This window comes from Perognathus longimembris, chromosome 11 (genome assembly GCF_023159225.1).
Source record: "Perognathus longimembris pacificus isolate PPM17 chromosome 11, ASM2315922v1, whole genome shotgun sequence".
Classification (NCBI taxonomy): domain Eukaryota; kingdom Metazoa; phylum Chordata; class Mammalia; order Rodentia; family Heteromyidae; genus Perognathus; species Perognathus longimembris.
In genome coordinates, this window is record NC_063171.1 from 35,067,726 (window position 1) to 35,089,592 (window position 21,867).

Here is a 21,867-nt window from a genome sequence, read left to right on the forward strand (position 1 = left end):
ATTTCTCGTCTTTGTTAGGGGTGGGGAAAGATACATAGGCTAATCTAAAATACTTGCCTTCAAGAGTGCTAGCCTTGAGCAAAAAGAAGCCAGAGACAGTGCTCAGGCTCTGAGTCCAAGCCTTAGGACTGGCAAAAAATAAATAAATAAAATACTTGCCTTCACAAAGAATTTATTTGTACTCTGTTCATCAGTAGGTATATAAGGAAGGACTCTTGCTAGATACTACAGAAGCTGCTAGCCATATAAACATTGATGTTTCAGAAAACCTCAGGTCTTAAAACAGTACCAGCTCTGATTCTTGAAAAACCAACTAAACAAATGCACTCCTGAAATGGTCAAAATAAAAAACAACAGTTCTTCTAAGGGCTCATATAGAGGACCCATGCTATAAGACCTTTTGCTAATTCACAAATCAGCCTCCTTATACCAAATTTGGCTTCATAATAAGTATTAAGGGAGAATCCTGAATAATTTGATTACTCTAATAGCTAAATGCCAATGACTGAACATGGTAAAACAATCCTCTAAATGAAAATTCTAATTAAGACTCTCAGGAACTTGTATGACACATGCAAAGGAAGACTACACAAGTAAGCTTTCAGCAGGGAAAAAAATAAAAAATTGCATTCAGGTAAGGAAACACAAAAATCCATGATTTGTATGTGAACTGTACACAACTTGTCCTATTTTTTATATAATCAGTGCTTCATAGAGGATTCCTAATTTTATATACCTTTAAAGGCAATTTACCATAAACTGAAAAAAAATAATTATAATTCTTAAAATTACTTAATGAAGTTGATTAAAACCTGTGCCCAAAATATACTATACTGGCATCACCTATTCAGGGACACATGTGTTTGCTACAAATCTTTTAATCTAGTTTTTGTTCTTTCTTTCTATTCTACCTTGTTATATCTGCATCTTTCTTTACTTCCCAAAGTCAAAGGCAGACAACCTGGGATGCTGTTCCTCTATCATCTCTTCAGCTAAGGACAGAAGCAAAAAATTGGAAGTAGAGAAAACAAGAGTACACGGAAGGCAGATAAAAGGCAGAATGGAAGAAAAAAAGGATCCTTAATTATGTGAATTATAAACAATCATAAGCTGACTTAATTATAAAACTTCTCTTTGTAGTTTTCTTTCTCTTTTTCCTTCACTGTCCATCCAATTTTTAATCCACATTGCAATTTTTCATCACTTGTAGAACCATATCTTGAGAGATCTTAAAATTACAGAAGATTCAAGACAAAAAAAAAAAAAAAAAGATGAGCCAATCCAGAGACTAAAGTACACTGAATGATGTAGTAATTTACATGTACCACTTTTTGTTTTTTGTTTCAATCACTTAAAGAGTTTCAGTGTAACCCTGGTCTAGACTCCAGTTTATTCGAAGCCTCTTAGGAATGAACTAGTTTTTCATTTACATTCTATCAATCAGACCACCTGTCAAAGAAAAAAAAAAACCCCACAACATTCTAAATATTACAGATATGTTCCAGGTAGGAAAAAGATGGGGGTAGACTATATTAGCTCACAAGATTCACACTATAAACAACACTGGCTCAAATGTTCTCTAATCTCTCACACTTGCACACCCACTCAAGCATACATACTAGACATAAAAATTGTGCAAGATCAAGCATCAGCTTTCTATTTAAAAAGCCTCAATAATAATTTAAAAAATGTTGATAGGCTCACTGCAGTTTCTTTAAAGGAATATTAAGTACTATAGTACTCCCTTAAAAAATGTCATAACTCAGTGTTAAGAACACAGTGGGTAACTGCTGCTTGACAATTACTTAACATTATTGGGAGCATCCAGTGCCAGCTATGGACAGCAACAATAAGAACCACCTGACAACAAAAAAGGAATAATCTGTAAGTGATGTCACCAACCCTACCAAATTTGTTAATATTCACTATGACATATTATTCATCCTTGTTTCATGATCACATGAAATACTTAATAACGCTTTAGGTTACATAATGAAGAGCAGCACCTGCCCTACTGCACAAGAAGAGGTTGCCCACATGGATGCTCTAGAACCCCTCCGTGTATAGCTGAGAGGTCTCGTCCTACTCAGTGCCAAATGTTTGCAATGCAGTCACGGCTTTGGCAATGGCCGCGCATTAGGATTAAATAAATGTACAAGTACCCCTTGAAATTGTAAAGGGAGCTCCTGCATTCAGGTGTAAAATACAATAATCCAGGAAATCGAAGAGGAGAAACAGGAAAGTCTTAGGTTACGATTAAAGCAAGGTTTGATACAGATATCCCCTCTTGTAGGCACTCAGCGGGTAGAATGTAGCCACAACAAACTTCCCATCAAACATCCTTCCAGTCAGCAATTTCTGAGCAGCTTTGGAGTCTCCAGCATTTGCATACTCAACAAAGACCTGAAAAAGGATAGAGATGGCAAAGCCATTTCATTTCCACTCTGATTGTTTTGTATCAGTGCTTTATTACACTCAATATAGAGGCAGTCATGTGCCATGCAATCATATTTTGGTAGATGAAGGACATAAGCCACGGCTGTGATAAGACTATAATAGAACTGAATATTTTGCATTGACTAGTATTTTTTTTATCGCAAGTGGGCATGGGACCAGCATCTAGTGGGCATACAGGCTGGGTAGGTTGGTAATCAACTTATACAGGGCAGCACTGTCAACAAAGACTTATGAGACTCAAATATCAATGATAGTAAGACTAAAACCAAAACATTCTGCCCAAAACTAAAAATACTAGACATAAAATAAAGATTTTAACCTCTTCCCTATATAATTTATAATTATAGTTTTTTAATGAAAATGCTACAATTATAGTTCAGTTCATTACATTTTGTAGATGAGAGTGAGGATCAATCAAAACCTAGTCACACTGAGAATAAAATGCAAGTCCTGTGTTACTCAGTCCAGCACATAGTCCTTCTTTAATTATTGCTAGGTGATACAGGCTCACACCTATAACTCTAATTACTCAGAAGATTAAGATATGAGATCAAGGTTTGGAGCGAGGCTGGACAGACAAATCTGAGAGATTCTTATCTCTAACTAATCACCAAATACTGGGGCTGATCAAGTGGTGAAGTGTCTGTCAGTCATGGCAGAAAAATAAATGGAGAGCATGAAGCCCACAGTCGGAGCCCCAATAATCAATCAATCAGTCAGTCAATCAAACTCAAACTCTTCTTCCACACCCCCCACCCAACACAAACACACACACACACACACACACACACACACACACACACACACACAATTAAACCTATATCAATTGGTTTTGGTTTTCTAACTATAGTTTGAATAAACTAAAACAAATATTTCTCTAGTTGAATCTGACCTACGTCTAGCTGAACCTAAATTAACTAATGTTTTAGTGAGTGCTATTATTTTACAACGGCTCAAAAATACATTTAAAAAAAACCAAATGTTAAGTGGCTGATATAGCAAACATACTGTAGTAGAATTTTAGGAAAAATAAAAATCACCCACAACACAAAATTCCTAATTCTTAGCAAAATGTTTGTGTACAATTTCCTAATAATGAATTCTAATAACCTCTGCCTAAATAATCACTTACTTGTCCTCTGCCAGGATTTTCCTTTGGAACAAGCAGAGATACCACTGGTCCATATTTCTGACATTCCTCTTTCACATCTTCTACAACATCTGCTTATTAAAACATACAATAGGAACTGCTTAAATATAACTAATAAAGCATTACTCAAAATTTTAAACCATCAAAGAATTCATACATATATAAATAATAAAACATTTCTATGTATTCACAAGTAAAACTTTTTGGGGTTTTTTTGCCAGGCCTGGGGTTTGGGACTCAGGGCCTGAGCACTGTGCCTGGCTTCTTTTTTCTCAAGGCTAGCACTCTATCTATTGAACTACAGCGCCACTTCTGGCTTTTTCTGTGTATGTGGTATTGAGGAATCGAATCCAGGGCTTCATATATGCTAGGCAAGCACTCTACTAAGGCACTTTCTCAGCCCCTCATAAGTAAATCTTAAGAATATGAATTCAGAGTACTTAATAAATTTCCTTTTATATTTTAATGTTTTAAATAGTTGGCACATTCAAATAATTCAAAATTAAAGTCTTCGGTCTTCTTCCCTCTTCCCTTTCAAACTGCTATTCTATCCCATTCTTGAAGACAACAAACATTATCAAGTATATGAGCAAATATGCTTAGAAAGTCAGTCTTACTATGTTTTTTTTGTTGTTGTTGTTAGTCATAGGGCTTGAACTCAGGGCCTGGGCATTTTCCCTGAGCTGTTTTGCTAAAGGTTAGTGCTCTACCACTTTAAGCTACAGCACCACTTCCAGTCTTATGGTGGTTAATTGGAGATAAGAGTCTCAGACTTTCCCACCTTGGCTGGCTTCAAACCACAGTCCTCAGATCTCAGCCTCCTGAGTAGCTAGGATAACAGGCATGAGGCCCCTGGCTCTTGCTATTTATTTTTTTTTCAAATTTTTATTATCAAACTGATGTACAGAGAGGTTACAGTTTCATACGTTAGGCATTGGATACATTTCTTGTACTGTTTGTTACCTTGTCCCTCATACCCCCCTCCCTCCTCCCACTTTCCCTTCCCCCCCCCCCCCAGGTGTTCAGTTCGCTTACACCAAACAGTTTTGCATGTATTGCTTTTGTAGTTGTCTTTTTTTTAACCCTGTGTCTCTCAATTTTGGTATTCCCTTTCAATTTCCTACTTCTAATACCAGTATACACAGTTTCCAATATACTCAGATAAGATTACAGAGATAGTGTAGGTACAACCACAGGAAGGTGATACAAGAACATCATCAATAATAGAAGCTACAGATACAGATAGGATGTTGAAAGTAGTTACAACTGTGATATAATAATCGTTTCCATAACATGGAGTTCATTTCACTTAGCATCATCTTATGTGATCATAAGGGTATAGCTATTGGGCTCTTGTAATGCTCTGCTATGACTTGCCTAAACCTGTACTAATTATTCCCAATAAGGGAGACCATAGAGTCCATGTTTCTTTGGGTCTGGCTCACTCTTGCTATTTCTTTATGAAATAGATCTCTCAGAACTTTCCAGATCATACATGCCATCTTCTCATTTGTTTTTGTTTGGTTTTTTTTTTATTGTATGGTACCTTACTCTCTGAATGTTCAGTAAGTTACCCAATGTCACCTAATGAAAAACTTCAAAACTTTTGACATTATAAACAATACTGTAGGGCGGACACTGGTGGCTTACTCCTGTAATCCCAGCTACTCACGAGGCTAAGATCTGAGGATTGCAATTTAAAGCCAGTCTGGCAAGAAAGTCCATGAGACTCTTAGCAACAATAAACTACTCAGAAAAGGACAGAAGTGGCATTGTGGCCCAAATGGTAGAGTGCTAGCCATGAACCAAAGAAGCTCAGGGACAGCACCTAGGCCTCAAGATTGGCAAAAAAGAAAAAAACAAAACCAAAAACAATACTGTGTATATATCATTTAACATGTGTATTTCTCAGTTGATACAAATGGAACTGCTGGGTCAAAACTGACATGACATGAATGAGTAATTTCATCTACATTATCGGCTTCCTTGTCACAAAGGTTTACCTGTGTAAACTCTTCCCAGTAATGCATGAAGAGTGTCTGCTTTTCTGTACCTTGTATCACATGTCTTCTTCATATCAATGTGATAGGTGGTTAAACACACTACAGTTTAAGTGGTGGCCCTTTTCCCTACAATAAACATTATCGAGTGCTGGCGTGGTGGCATGAATTCATTCATGTAGTCTATATTCCACCCTTACTATCTCTTGGGATAAAATCCAAATTCCTAAAGTAGCAATCAAATCTGTTAAATTACATGTATACCTTGACTACCTTGTTAGCTTTAACCAACTGCTTTCCAACAGATATCGTAAGAAATATAGTCATAATAACTGCCAAATATGCTGCACTGTCACTATGTTTTTTTTCTATTATTTCCTCCCTTGTCCCTCAAATGTTAGGTAAACATCTAAATACAGGGCTCAAGTTATGACCTCTGTAGCAACTAATCACTCAGATCAGGTTTAGTTCCTATTCTCTCTGCCCCTGTATATTACCCTGTCTCAAGATTATCACAACTGTAATTATGCCTCTCGTGTTAAAAACCAGAAACAGGTGCTGGGGATATGGCCTAGTGGCAAGAGTGCTTGCTTCGTATACATGAAGCCCTGGGTTCAATTCCCCAGCACCACATATACAGAAAACAGCCAGAAGTGGCGCTGTGGCTCAAGTGGCAGAGTGCTAGCCTTGAGCAAAAGAAGAAGCCAGGGACAGTGCTCAGGCCCTGAGTCTAAGCCCCAGGACTGGCCCCCCAAAAAACCAAACCAAAACAAAACCAAAAAAAACAGGAAACAATCCCATGATGACACATAGTAATACACGTTGGATGAATGAGTTGTTAAAAACACAAATAAAGGGGCTGGGGATATAGCCTAGCGGCAAGAGTGCCTGCCTCGGATACACGAGGCCCTAGGTTCGATTCCCCAGCACCACATATACAGAAAACGGCCAGAAGCGGCGCTGTGGCTCAAGTGGCAGAGTGCTAGCCTTGAGCGGGAAGAAGCCAGGGACAGTGCTCAGGCCCTGAGTCCAAGGCCCAGGACTGGCAAAAAAAAAAAAAAAAAAAAAAAACACACAAATAAAGCTAAAAAGAACAAACAGAAAGGGCTAGAAAAGATAAACCAAAGACAAAGAAATTGGCTGGGAAAGATTTGTCTTCTTTATTCATTTAGTAAAATGAGATGCACAGATTTGAAAGGGCTTTATGAATGAAAAAATGTTTTAGAGTCAAACATTAGTGTCTCACATCTGTAATACTAGCTAGTCAGGGGACTGAGCCCTAGAGGCTTGTAGTTTGAAGCGAACCCAGGCAGAAAGTCTGCAAGACTCTATCTCCAATGAATCAGCAAAAAGCTGAGCTAAAGTATGGTTCAAGTAGAACAGCGCCAGCCAGGAGCAAGAAAGCTGAGCAAGAGTATAAGGCTCTGAATTCAAGCCCTGGTACTGGCATTCATGCCTACACACCTACACACACACATACTCTCTCTCTCACCTCTCTCTCACCTCTCTCTCTCTCTCTCTCACTCAAAGTCCTCATTCAACTTTCCTATAAATTAGGTAAAACAAGAGAATGTTAAGAGTTGATCCAAATATTCTGGAGTGGTTAAGAAAAATATACTGAAATATAATTAGGAAGCACTGACCTTCATATTCTTCTTCATTCTCAAGATAATCATCATCCAGCACATTCAGCAGTCTTAGTACTGGAGTAGGGAGCATCACCAGATCTTCAATATGAGGGGCTATAAAAATTCATTATAATATGGTTAAATACAAATCCTCTCAAATAAATTTATAAATACTAAGCAAAAGAGCCTTGGAATATAATTTCTAAGACAGCAAGTGGCCAGGAAAAGCAGTAAGACAACCATAACTTACCAAAAGGAATGCTAAAGAATGGACTGCACAAAGCCATTTCAGCAGGAATCCTTCTGCTTGGATCGTCATGAAGCATGCTAAAACAGAGAAAAAGGACCTTTACAATTACTGTCAATGAAATTAGTACAGATAAAAACCTCTGCATTCATCATAGCAGTAACTATTAGCATGGGTTACTGAATTATTCACTGTAAACAAAAGAAATGTGGGCCAGATGCAATGGCTCACACCTATAATTCCAGCTATTCCAGAAGCAAAGATGGGATGAAGATCATGGTTCAAGACCAACCCAGGTAAAAATTTAGCAAGACCTCTATCTCAACAAAATATTGCTCCTGGCAATGTTTTTGAATAAGTGAAACATGAGAAAGTGACAAGCTGGGTACTAGTGGCTTATGCTACTCTGGAAGTTGAGATCTGAGGATCACAGTTCAAAGCCAGTCTGACCAAGAAAATCCATGAGACTCTTATTTCCAGTTAACCAACAAAAAAGCTAGAAGTGTGGAGCTGTGGCTCAAGTGGTAGAATGCTAGCCTTGAGCAAAAATAACCCCACAGGGACAGTGCCCAGGCCCTGAGTTCAAACCCTAGGACCAGCACACAAACAACAAAAACAGCTAAACAAATATTTGGAATGATACAGTTAAAAAAAACCTATTTTCCTTATAAAATGAACAAAAAGAAAATGGTAGGATAATTGGATTGTGACAATTTTCCTTAATTATAAAGCAGGAACAATTATAAAGAAGAAAAAAAAAGCATCAATGGAAGTAGGGCTTGCATGATATCTGAATCTACATGTTAAAAAAAAAAATGAGAAAAGCAACAGTATACCTAATTAACCAGGTAAAAGATTCCAAAATAGCCAACAGGTACTCTCGAAAGCAAAGCAGGCCAATATGAAAAAAAAAAAAAAAAAGCAGCTAAAATTACAAGGGCATATCCACTCTAAAACCAGGTATCTTCTAAAATTTGAAGAAGTTGGAAGACAAAGGGTACAGAAATTTTAAAAAACACAAAAAAAACAACAACAACAAAATGATAACAGGGAATAAACCAAAGGGGAAAAAAAGCAAGAAAAAATAACTGCAAACAGCACAATAAAAAGAAAATTCCTTTTCTTGACTCTATCATAGCTTTCTTCTCCACTTTTCTTCTTCTTTTGATAATAGTAGGATGTGAATTTAAGGTGTCTCACTTGCTAGGCAAGAACTCTACTACTTGAGCCACACACTTAAGTTTTTTAATTTTTTGTAGAATTTCTTTAAAAATTTTTGTTGTTATTATAAAGGTGATATGCAGAGGGTTTAGTTATGAAGTCAGGTAAAGAGTACATTTCTTTTTGGACAATTTCACCCCTTCCCTTGCCCTCTCCCAGTTTCCCCCTCATCCCCACCCACAAGTGGGTATTGTGTTTACTACCCAAGGCCAAACTCAAACTACAATCTGGCCTCTGGTAGCTGGAACGCACATGTGCATTATCATGCCTAGTTCTTTGAGATAAAGTCTCAATAACTTTTTACTCAGACTGAGCTCAAACCAGTATTCTCTCCTATCTTTCTCTCAAGTAGCTGGTTTATAAGTGTGATCTACAATGCCTAAGTTTTCTTTTGGTTTTTATTGTTATTGTTAAGCTTCTCCTTTTTACCCTCTATTTCTTAAGCTAGACAAGTATGGAAGCGTGTACCTGCTTTATCAGTGCTCAGAGGTAGAAGTTAGAAGGATCAAAAGGTTTTTGTTTTGTTTTGTTTTGGTTTTGGTTTTTGGTTTGTTTTTTTTTTGCCAATCCTGGGTACTGTCCCTGGCTTCTTTTTCTTAAGGCTAGCATTCTAACTCTTAAGCCCTAGCGCCGCTTCTGGCTTTTTCTACATAAGTGGTATGGGGGAATCCAACCCAGGGCTTCATGTATGTGAGGCAAGCACTCTACCACGAGGCCATATTCCCAGCCCCGGATCACAAGTTGGAGGACAATCTGGCCTACACAGTAAGGCTCCATCTCATAAAATGAACTGAAATAAAATAGCTTTCTCAAACAAAACAAATGATTTGAAAGTTCAGCAAAATGCATACCATATTTCTGAAAATTACAGAAACTATCAAAATCAACATACATTTTGATAAAATTGCTAGACTTTGAAGAAAAGGGTAAAATCATTTTCTGCATTTAGACAAAAACCAAGAGACTTGTAATGGAAAGACAATGTTGAGCAGAAACACTGTATGTCAAAAGACAATGCAGTAACTTGCTTCAGATATTCAAGGAAAGAAAAATGTATGTCAAAGACTTGTATAGGGAGCTAAAAATACTTTCAAGTACAACAAGCACAATCATTAATATACAAAAACTTAAGAGAATATTATGCTTTCCTCAAGAAGATTAAGGGCCGTACAAAATGTAGAGAGTAACACAAGAACCAGTGGTAAACAGTAAATATATAGCTACAGGCAGAACTAAGACTAAATGAAAGGTTATTAAAGCAGACTGGGTACAGTATACAATGGCTACATAAAATTATAATGTAAAGGGCTGGGGATATGGCCTAGTGGCAAGAGAGCTTGCCTCGTATACATGAGGCCCTGGGTTTGATTCCCCAGCACCACATATACAGAAAACGGCCAGAAGTGGCACTGTGGCTCAAGTGGCAGAGTGCTAGCCTTGAGCAAAAGGAAGCCAGGGACAGTCAGTGCTCAGGCCCTGAGTCCAAGGCCCAGGACTGGCCAAAAAAAAAAAAAAAATTATAATGTAAATACAATTATTTTTAAATAAGGGAAGAATAGAGTAGATGTGAAAATAATTATTTAATGTAATCAAATTAAAGTACTATTACTTAGAAGTTATTTTATGTATAACATGGAATAAAGCAAAGTAATAATTATGAAACATTCTAATTCTGGCATCGTCTTTGTCCTAAAGAACCATGAGTGGAATCATAATGTGAGTGGAATCAAAAAAGAAAATACGAATATAAAAACAAAAGCAAAAACTCTATGGTCCTGAGTTCCAATTGGAAATATCAGTAAAAACTCTGCCTACTTCAAAGGCCTAGAAATAATGGTCAGCAGCAATGAGTGGCTTTAAAATCCCACTTTCTACTAACAGTAAAAGAAATGTCTAAGATGAACTGGGAAAACCTTGATAAACCACACAGTAAAGAAGCTATCTCTATCGTTTCCAAATCCACATTCAGAGGCTCCTTCCCATTCAGAAAAGATGTGATGATTCTGGCTTCAAACAAGATAATAATGGCAGTGGATTGTAATACAACAAATATACTTAAATCCATTAGCTTATAATTATACTTTAAATTACAGAAAAGAGAATGAATGCCTTTGGGAGATGACAAGGAATCACATTTCATTATCTTAAAAACCAGCCAAGAAAGAGAATCAAATATTTACTTTGATAGAAGAAAGAAACTATAGATACAAAAAAAAATCAAAAACTCTTCAGTTAATCAAATGAAGAACAAATAGCTGAAGATCACAGCCATTTTATAATTCTTACAAAGCAATTTATTTAGGCACTGAGCAGCAATAGCCACTAACTCATACTACAGATAACTACATCATGTGCCTCCTAATGGAAAAACACAATTCCATTTTTAGGCTTGCAACAAGAAAAACATTTTAACTATCAGTTTAAAGGAGCTAAATGGAAATATGTGAAGTTACACTTAATACAAGCAACAAATTTTGGTCTGTGGAAAATTTTCCTAACCCAACAACCCAGATTATGCAACAGGTAAATTACAAAGGGAAAAGGGAGAAAGATACAGAAAAGGATCTTTTAGATTAAAAGAGACATTTTGTGGCTTTTTTCTTTAGAAGAGAAAAACTAAGTGACAGTTGAAGGATGCAGTGAAACTACAATGAAAATGAAAGCAGCACTGTGGTTACTTTCCAGGAGGAAGCACAGACTCATAAACTTGGGATGGGACACAAATAAGATATATAGGATAGCTGGCAATTTGATTGCCTGACTTCAATAGAAGCTACAATCTTCTTAAGGACTCATTACACGGCACATTTGTTTTACTAGCATTTTCAGTAGCTATGTTTAATATGTCAATAGAGTTCAATTTTCATACATACACAACATGCAAAAAGTATCATAAAAAATACACCAAAATACTTTGTATTTTTTAATTTTTTCATCCTAACTTTTTAGTAGTTTAGCAGCTATGTTTAATATGTCAATAGAGTTCAATTTTCATACGTACACAACATGCAAAAAGCATCATAAAAAATACACCAAAATACTGTGTATTTTTTAATTTTTTCATCCTAATTTTTTAGTAGTTTACAAGTTTAGCATTATTTGTATTGTGGGAGGGAGAAACTTTTATGACATACACACATACATAATGACACACCTGGACACAAAACCAAAAGACCAACAACAAACTCAATATCTTAAATGATTTGACTTCCAAGCTAAAACTCATAATGCAAGTTTATACTGTCGTCTTTTCAATGAGGAAATGCAACTTGTAATATCCGGTATCGATCTGATACTAAGTTATTTCAAATAAATTTTAAAAAAATACAAAACCCATACATAATAATCAGTATATGAAACTGGTATGGTCCAAATAAGCTTTATGGATATCACTTTCCTAGTTTTGGTATTCTATGAGGCTACCACAAGGAGAAAGAAGGTGAAGTTTGGACTTTTCTGTAACACTTTATATGTCCTATGATTCTTATTTATAGGATCAATACACAAAGAAAAGACTGACCTTTTCTTTGCTGGCATAATGTCTTATTCATTCCTAACCCATATTGATAGACACCTGAAAGTCCTTTGATAACACATTTTTAAAAATACACATGTATTTTGATGTATTCAAGTGTTAGAAACAGATTAGCTATTTGGCTGTTTAAAAAAAAAAAAAGAAGACTCTGCTTAAGTAGCTATTTTTCATTTAAAGCTGGGCCTGGTTGGCACAAGCCTATAATCCCAGCATTGAAGAAACTAAGGCAGGAGGACTAGGAGTTCAAGGCCACAGTAGGTTACATGGTAAGACTCAAAAAACAAATCTCCAACCTGACACAGAAGTGCTACAGAACTCACCATGAACAAAGGAGCAGTCCGTTGAAGGTAAGTTTGTAAAAGTACAGACTTATGGCTATGAGAATCAAATATTCAAGCTAGGTTGGACAGGTTATCAAAACTAAAACTCCCATTTAAATAAAATAAAATATCTACATGATCAAGTACATCAGAAATAACAACATATAAATATTCAGGAAAAAACCCTTCAGGTAGCAAGTATATGGAAAGCAAGTAATAGTATGTGTAATATAATGTACCTTTTGATAAGGTCTCGTAAGTGATAGGCTGGAATCGCAGCATTCACCACTGCTTTACTAGCAAATATATGATCAATAATAGCAGAACTGTTCGCCTAAAAAGGGGAAGAAAACTGTCTTAGGTTATTCAATTCCATTTGGTAAGTGAATTAATAAAATCAAAGTAACAACATTAAGATTCAGTTTAGTGCAGAGTAAGAAAACGAATGTGTGCAAGTAAGGGTACCTACATGAGTAAAATATGTGACACTATCATTATCACTAAAATGTATTAAATAGTTATCATGGGCCCCGGGCACACGATGGTAGAAACTCAGTATCTTTACTTTTTAAATTGTGATACTCTTTCAATATATATTATTACAATCTCACTTTACAGAAAGTAAAATACGATTTAATGAACCCAAGTAAGTAACTTGGCAGGAAGTACAAGATATGCACCCAGTAGTTGACTTCAGAGCCAGTGCTCATACGTTTGGCAATTTTGCCTCTACAGGAAGTGATAAAACAGAATAATGATCTTTTAGCTAGATAAGCATATACTCAGAACCCTATTAGTACATGTCATAACTCCAAAATTCACACAAATTTGAATGTAACCTACTTCTGATGAGATATGGGACAAGCAGATGCAGTCCAAAGAATTTAAAGGTTATGGAACAAAAGGTGAACTAATTTGGCAGTGATACCCACTAGACGCTGTGTTGGAAATGAACTATAACTGAGGAGAGGGGAATCGGGAGGGAAAAAAACTGGGAAAAAGTGAGGGAGGGGATGACACTGCTCAAAAAGAAATGTATTTATTGCCAGACTTATGTAACTATAACCCCTCTGTACATCACCTGTAAAATAAAAATGAAAACAAAAAAGACATTAAGAACAAATAAAAAAAAAAGAATTTAAAGATAGCAAAAAGTTAAGTGATTTATTCCTATTTGGATTACCACTAAAGAAAAAATATTTAAACCTCTTGAATATTTGGGAGTCCCAATAATAAAAAGTAGCCAGAGCTGCTACTGTACACCTGGAATCCTAGCTATCTGGGAGGAGAAGATAGGAGGATCACAGTCATTAAACCCTATCTGAAAAACAAACTAAATGCAAAGAGGACTATGAAGAGAGATGAAGTAATAGAGGGCTAACCTAGCAAGAGCAAGGCCCTGAGTTCGATCTCTAGAGCTGCCAAAACAAAAAGATACTGTAATGGCAGCATTTTTTTTGACAAATAATGAACTTTAGATATATGTTTAATATATTTTGCCTAAGAATTGCTAAACCAGAAATCAGTGTCTGGAGTTTAACAGAGATAAAAACCCTACATAAGCCAGGTGCTGGTGGCTCATGTGTGTAATCCTAGCTACTCAGGAGGATGAGATCAGAGGACTATGGTTCAAAGCCAGCCTAGACAAGTAAGTCCATGTGACTCGTATCTCTAATTAATCACCAAAATTCAGAAGTAGAACTGTGTCTCAAGTGGGACAGGGTTATCCTTGAGCAAAAATGCTCAGGCTCAGGAGCAGCACTCAGGCCTTCAGTTTAAGCCAAAGACCAGAAACAAACCAACAACCAAACAAATAAAAACTCTATATATTATAATGGTTATACACTATGTTAAAAAAAATTGGGGCTTAAAACTATACTTATTTTAATATTTGTTTAGTATCAGAGGCAGTAATAATTCCAAAGTATTGTATTATTTGTCAAACTTCAAGCCTAAAGGATACTGATAGTATCATATTAGGTCGTACAGTAACTTTTAAAAGATACTGGGTTTAATTTCTTTCTTTCTTTTTTTTTTTTGGCCAGTCCTGGGGCTTGAACTCAGGGCCTGAGCACTGTCCCTGGCTTCTTTTTGCTCAAGGCTAGCACTCTCACTTGAGTCACAGCACCACTTCTGGCCATTTTCTATATGTGTGGTGCTGGGGAATTGAACCCAGGGCTTCATGTGTACGAGGCAAGCACTCTTGCCACTAAGCCATATCCCCAGCCCCTATGGGTTTAATTTCTAACTTATAAACACACAAGTTTATTCACATATCAGGTTTGAAACTTAGAATGCGTATTCCCACTGAAACAACATGAACATTTGCCACTATACAGACACATAAGAAGCTGGCACGTATGCCATCTAAACAGGTAATGAAATATAAGTAAATATGAAATGCTGCAGAACTGTTGAAAGCACTCAGGGTTCAACTGTCACAGAACTGAGGATAGTTTGATTGTGCCTTAAAATACTTCAACCATGAAGTATTGTGAAAAGATTAGCAATTTAACCTAAAACTTCTGATTCTGTTCATAATTCTGTAGAAGCTAATGTAATTAAATTACATACTAAACAAAAAAGTCCTTTTTGCTTCTTTGGGAAAATCCATTTATACATTGTATCAAGTGCTTATTATATGCCAGGACCCAGGCTAGGAACAATGAGAATGCAGTGGCATTAAAATATAGACATCGATGTAAGTGGTGGCATATAATTTAGAGTAAGTACAGAAAGAATATGGAGGAGAGGATGCAACTGAATTCTCTAACATAAATTATCATAAATGGAATATTATACTTTTAAAAATTCATTAAAGACCACAAAACACTCGTGCAATTTACCTTCCATTCCTGAGATCGGACTGTATGTTTCAGTTTCATTCCTGAGAACATTTCCAGTAAAATGATTCCTAAGCTCCACAGATCAACAGCTGAGGTACATTCTGTATCACTCTGCAGGCCAGCTTGGGCTAAGCAATTTTGCAGTTCTGCTTCTGGAGCCCGATACCCGTCTGTCTGAATATACTTTACATCCTAAAGAAGAGGAGTAAGTATTATAAAAAAAAAAAAAAAAAAAAGCTGCTCACTTTCCAGCTCTTCAGTGCTATTCACTTCTCTAAAAGGGTAATAAGTCACTTTCAAAAGGAATGTCCAAAGTTTTTAGTCCTTGGGCTACCCTAATGCTTTGGTTCTTTAACTAGGCAGTTCTCACAGGCAAGCTGTACAGTGTCTTTACAGTCACTCATGAGCAAGTCTTCTACAGATAGTTTCTTACGTATCATGCACTGATGATAAAGAATAAAATAAGGGACACTGCAAAGAGTTGATAAGCCACAGGGAATCAAGGATTTGCCTGAATTGTTACATACATTCAGCCATGAAAAAGAACCCTAACACTGAAGACTTTAAGAACAATAACTCAGGAATAAACCAAATGCTCATAGAATTTACAAAGCATTCTACATAGGCTAAGTGCTTTACTGAGTTCAGACTTTTCTTATGCCCTGCTAGCACCCCTTATCTGACCAAAACATGCTATTTTTCAGAGTAACACTGAAATTCTTTTTGATGTTGATTCTTTTCAGTACTCTAGGTAGAAATAATTCTTCAGTCCTTACTATTTGATAATTTTTGGCTTATTCCACTAGATTTTAAATACTGATGGAAAAGAAAAGGTACTTCTTACCTGATTACCTTCTTTGAAGCTTAGTCCAAAGTCAATGAGTTTAAAACACTCATTCTCTGCACTCCACAAAATGTTACGTGGTTTGAGGTCTGCATGGACATAACCTTCATGATGAAGAAAAGCCAGGGCTTCCAGAACATCTCTGGCACAATGCTGTATCATCCACATTGAACAACCCTGGTGACTGGAATATAAAAGCAATTCCGATACACTCACATCCAGGAGTTCAAGCAACAGACATCGTGATGGCACATTTGGAGAGAAGTGAATTGTAAAGACTCCATATAAAGTCACTAGAAAAAGAAATAAATTATAATCCTGTAAAAATCTGAGTATATTACTACTACAGTAAAGAACTATAATAAAAATTTAAGATAGTCTAAATGAGGATAACTGATAAGGAAGCAAATGCCCACTATTTTTCCTCATGAATAAGATCCTTGGAAAACTGAGTTATTCTAATAAAATGAGGCAATCTTCAACAGTTTCAAATATGTTAAGTATGGCACAATGATTCCAACTGTGTTTTATCAAGCACTTAACGGTGAGTGAACAGTCACTTAGGTGACCAATAAAAAATTCCAAATTTAAGTAACTCTTTAAAAAAATTGAAGACTGCTTCTTGATCCAAAATAGTACTTTATGCTGTGAATATTAGAGAAAATTAAGACTCCAGATATGTTAGCATAATCTGAAATTCAACAAGTCCTGAGGACTGCAAAATGTTTCTTTCCACAATACCAAGAACACATCATTTAGCAAGCTAAAAAGAAAGAAATGCTAGTGTTAGGAATTTTCCCAACATGGTATTATAAAAATGGTCACTCTTCAAATTAAATATAAATTATACTTGCCAGAAAGGAGCAAGCCATTATATGTTAATTATAACCAAAGTTACAACTAAGTATAAGCCTTCTGATGGTGTAGTGACAAGACTATTTTCCCAGATCATCAGTGATCATTCTATATCATACATTCTGCGTTTCTGAGTCATGGAAACAAGCTTTCTAAACCTTAAGTAGCCTTCCTGATTTTCACACTTCTAGAAAGACTCCCATATACTACCAACTCATTTCTTCAAAACTCCACATTCAATGTTACCAGTTGACACCTATGAGCTGCCAGCATTGATTTCACAGGCCTAGAATCTTTTCCATATTCTATTGGTAGGCAAACACATAAAAATTTCCAGTGAAGACATAACCATCGACCAAAGGTATGTCCCCCTTTACCAGGGGGTATTTATCTATGCAAATGAACGTAGCATTCTCCAGTGAACACCTTAAGAGGTCATGTGACAATGACAAACCAGACCACCAACTCCAGAAGACAGGAGGCAGGAATAAAATGAACAGGGAATGGGGAAGGGGCCTGTACCCGGAGATAACGGGAGGGCCAGGCCTGTCTCTCCACCTGGAGGACGGAAAGCTGGACGTTAGGCCGGGGCGAAGAATGTTCGGGCCGGGACATGGACAACAGGAGAGAAGGTAAGCGGCGACCATTACCGATGTTCCTGTGGCCCTGCAGCTGCTCCAGAGCGGCCCTCTCTTTGCGGAAACCGTACTCGGCAGCCGAGGCGGCGGCCCCGGTGGTTCCCGGAGGCAGGAACTGCTTGAGGGCGCCGGGGGGCGAGCCCGGGGTGCCGCAGCAGCGCACCCGGTACACGGAGGCTGAGGAGCCGCTACCCAGGCGGCTCTGTACCTGCCACAGCCGCCCGAAGGCCTCCAGGAAGCGCGGCGGCTCCGCGCCCCACGCACAGCCGGATCCCGCCATCGGTGAGGGCTGAGGGCGCTGACAAGGAGCGGACGACACGCCTGAGGCACGCCGACCGGGCCTGCCGTCACATCCCCGCGCGCCGGACCCGCGGCTCCGCAGGGAGGGGCCTGCAGCCGCTGCACCGACTCCCGACTCCCTCCGGGGACTTCAGGCTGCCATAACACCGGAAGCTGGCCTACATCCGGGTCCCTGAGGCCGGAAGTGGAGGAAGAAGAGCCAACCGACTCTACAGGCAGAAGGAGGCGGGTCCAAAAGGGGCGGGGCCTCGAGTTGATTGAACTTGATTGGAAGAGAGGATTGAGGTGATAAATTTTCTTGGTTATTTGTGACTATGGTCCTAATCCATCCCATCAACGGTGCACAAAGCTCCCCAACACTTGTTGCTCTCCCCGCCCAGTGGCCAAGCACCGTTGCATAAATAGGAGCTGTTCAGGCCTCTGTGATTTGGATTCGATGTCATGCAGTTTCTGACTCGGTGCCACACAGGGCCTCTACAGGTACTGTCAGAATTACTCTGTCAATGCCTCTGTTATCCCCATTTTTCAGAAAAAAAAAGAGGGGGTGGGAGAGATTTGTCTAAGGTCACACATTAAATAGAAGAACTAGGATTCAAAATTAGACTTAACTGGCTCTTAGAGACCTTATTTTAAACAATCCTTTTTACTTCTGTGCTTTTTATCTGGATTATTCAGTGATTATTTAGTCCACAAAAATGACCAGCAAAAATGCAGAGCTGGTGGGATGGCTTAACTTCCAGCCAAGCAAGAAAGCTGAGCAAGCATGAGACACTGAGTTCAACCCAATTCCAATGATTGCCAAAAGAGGGTTAACTTCAAAAGGAATTTGAATTCTCATATTCCTGTTTTCCTGACTTACACCTCTAGGGTTAAGGAAAATATTCAAGGAGGAAACCAAAAATTCCTAAAGGGAATCACGTAAACCTGTGACTCAGATCTTGTTAGAAGTTTGGCTGTAGGGTGACAGAAGTTTGCTGGAGTTTTGGTGGTCCAGAGTTCTTCCCCCAGGAAACTTCTTTCACAGATGGTGAAAATGCTTACTAATGAGTGAATTCTGTAAAGTGCCATCCATGTCACTGACAGCCATATCATAAAGGAAATCTAAGCCCCCTACAACCAGGAGAAAAGGCTCTATTCTATCACAGTGTCCTCTGTTAACAAGGATTACTGGCAATGGAGAAAGAGTACCCCAAAGCAGTCAAAGAAGGGTAGATTCAGATCTGAGAGGCAACATATCTCATCTGTAACATATATGCTTTTCTACTAAGATGAAGTCTAAACAAGTTACTTACTGTGGCTATTTCTAACATTCCATGCAGAATATTTGCAAGCATACATAATTGTATAATTGCATTTTTATGGATTCGCAAACCAAACACACTAAATGCACTTATTTTTTAACCAAATTTATTTGCCATCCTATTTCTATTTTGACAAACGAGAGCCACCAGCTCTTAAATAGTTCATGTTAGATTAAAGTAGGTAGCTGATGAAGGTGAACGCCACACGGTATTAAGGCAGGAGAGAAAGTTTATTACCACACTGCTGGCTCCTGGCCTTGGTGAGGCATGGCCAATGAGAAGGGGGGGAACCCCCCCCCTTATCTAGGGCAGGGCCAGTGGGTGTGGCCAGGTGGATTAGGATGTGACCTCAGGAAAGGGGGAGTTAACTGCCTCCAGGTCTGCTGGTTACCTAGGTCACTGGGTAGAGACTTAACCAGGTGGGGACATCTGCATGGAGCCCTCCCTGGGCAGATCTTACTGTTCATAGTTCTTACAGGCACCTTAATTTGTAGACTTTATAAAACTTTCAAGCATTTTAAAGCCATGTGAGTTTTGCAAAAGATACAGTAACAAAGCTTAAGCTTCTCACCTTCCTATTTCCTCTCAAATAGTAAGATGTACTTATGACTTGAGATTTCGTGTGAAATAAAAGAGTTTAGGGAGGACTGGCTTCCAGGAGCATTAAATCTAGCCCACATTGAACATCTCTACAGTGCACTAGTGTTCTATGGAGTTTTTCAACAGTACGTCTTGGAAGTTCTACTAAACCTACTAATTTGAAACGTACACAAATCTCCAGTTTTTATATTGCCCCTAATATTTAGAAGTTACTTTTCTCCCCCTCTGTGGTATCTCCTGTCTTTTGCTTAATTTACAAATAAGGACATCATACCACTGACTTCCAATACCATATAAGATCCAATATTAACATATTATGCTTATTTGCAAAACGTATTTGCTTTTGGACTTAGAAATTCTTTATGTCAAAAACTAATGAAGGGAGTGTTGATGTTCTTTAGAAAAATAATAGAATTTATATTAAAAACCCATGTCTAGGGGCTGGGGATATAGCCTAGCGGCAAGAGTGCCTGCCTCGGATACACGAGACCCTAGGTTCGATTCCCCAGCACCACATATACAGAAAACGGCCAGAAGCGGCGCTGTGGCTCAAGTGGTAGAGTGCTAGCCTTGAGCAGGAAGAAGCCAGGGACAGTGCTCAGGCCCTGAGTCCAAGGCCCAGGACTGGCAAAAAAAAAAAAAAAAAAAAAAAAACCATGTCTAAAAGATAAGCTATTTTAAATAATAAATGTGTTGTACGTTACTTTACTTTGCCCTTTTAGAATTCAGCCATTTTTCTCCTTTTTTTAACTCACTGAAGTCATTCATCATTGCCTCCTTTAAAATTTTGTCAAAAAGGCTTGAGTGTGATAATTGCTGGGAGATCACACAAAAAAATGCCTACTTTTGTTAAGGTACAGAAAGTGGTCATGTCTATTGTGGCTGGATAAGGCTTACTGAATATTTCATGTTTTAAGAACAAAATTAAAAGCCTTTGTCTTTCTGATAAGACCAGTCTGACATATTAAAATCATACTAGTTGCATTAAAAAGGAGATGAACTTAAGAGTAATATCTTAGGGCTGCTATCACTTGAATAATAAGAGCACTATCATTTGTTTTGAAAGAATAATGATACTCTTTATGTAAATTAGCAAATAAGGCAGCTCGTTGGTAGCACCAGGTAAAATAGTCATAGGTGATTGTTTAAAGTAATCTCAGATTACAATTCTTTTGTGAGTTCCTTTATTTTGGGATCAGGTAAAAGACAGTGCTTTGGGACCCAGAGACAAGTTTCAGTGATGTGTTTTTCCAGATTATCTATATTTTCAATTATCTATATTTCCAGAGACAAGTGTCAATTGTTTCGATTTCCAGATTATTTTCCTTGGTTTCGCTGATTTGGCACTATTTAGTAACACCTCCACCACAAGGTGGAGAGCAGAGCAGAAAGGCTGAGAACTCTAAGTTGTTGCTGGAAGAGAAAGATACTGAAATGACTGTCCTGCTCTGCTTTGCCCCCTTTTTCTTTTGCCTCTTCTTCTCCCTGAACCTGTTCCTCTCCCTCTTCATTCTCACCTTTCATCTAGCAGTGCCTTTCAATCGTACACAACAAAATTTGAGCCCAAGACTGAGAATTAGAACAAACAAACAAACAAACAGCAAAAACCAGTCCCCTGGTCTTCTCTTTTTTTGTTAGAGATGTCTCTGCTTGGTCTGGAGTGAAGCAATAGATAAATCAATACAAAGGAACTGCAAAGAAAGGAAATCATTGCCTAGCAAAAGCAAATATTAAAACAATCCATCATTCTGCCCTACTAAGGAAAGATGACACCACAGCAATAGTGGAGCTGAGGTGCCAGATGGAACCCTACTAATCCATTGCCACTCAACCTTCCCAACTCCGCTCTGTGCCTCATGTGTGTCTTGCTTGTGTGGGAAATTCTCATCTCAACCACAGAGTGATGACAGGAGATAAAAATTTTG

The 21,867-nt window shown here is 37.9% G+C and overlaps 1 protein-coding gene across 1 annotated transcript; it reads right to left on the minus strand.

The window, feature by feature from the left end:
* Positions 1-1,641: 1,641 nt before the first annotated feature.
* Uhmk1 (U2AF homology motif kinase 1) lies at positions 1,642-18,207 on the minus strand. The gene is made up of 8 exons (XM_048356628.1): positions 17,754-18,207; positions 16,249-16,541; positions 15,405-15,596; positions 12,798-12,892; positions 7,486-7,562; positions 7,251-7,349; positions 3,590-3,678; positions 1,642-2,403 (listed from the first exon to the last, which is right to left on the minus strand). The coding sequence occupies exons 1-8, from the start codon at positions 18,019-18,021 to the stop codon at positions 2,257-2,259; spliced, it is 1,260 nt and encodes a 419-aa protein (XP_048212585.1). The 5' UTR covers positions 18,022-18,207; the 3' UTR covers positions 1,642-2,256.
* Positions 18,208-21,867: the final 3,660 nt, after the last annotated feature.

What these genes read in the sequence shown, in the direction of transcription:
- Uhmk1 (XM_048356628.1), bottom strand. Translation starts at nt 18,021, where the DNA reads ATGGCGGGATCCGGCTGTGCGTGGGGCGCGGAGCCGCCGCGCTTCCTG. An exon ending in GCTTCAAAGAAGGTAATCAG is followed by an intron (nt 15,597 to 16,248) that starts GTAAGAAGTACC and finishes CCTCTTCTTTAG; the next exon opens with GATGTAAAGTATATTCAGAC. An exon ending in TCCGATCTCAGGAATGGAAG is followed by an intron (nt 12,893 to 15,404) that starts GTAAATTGCACG and finishes TCCCCTTTTTAG; the next exon opens with GCGAACAGTTCTGCTATTAT.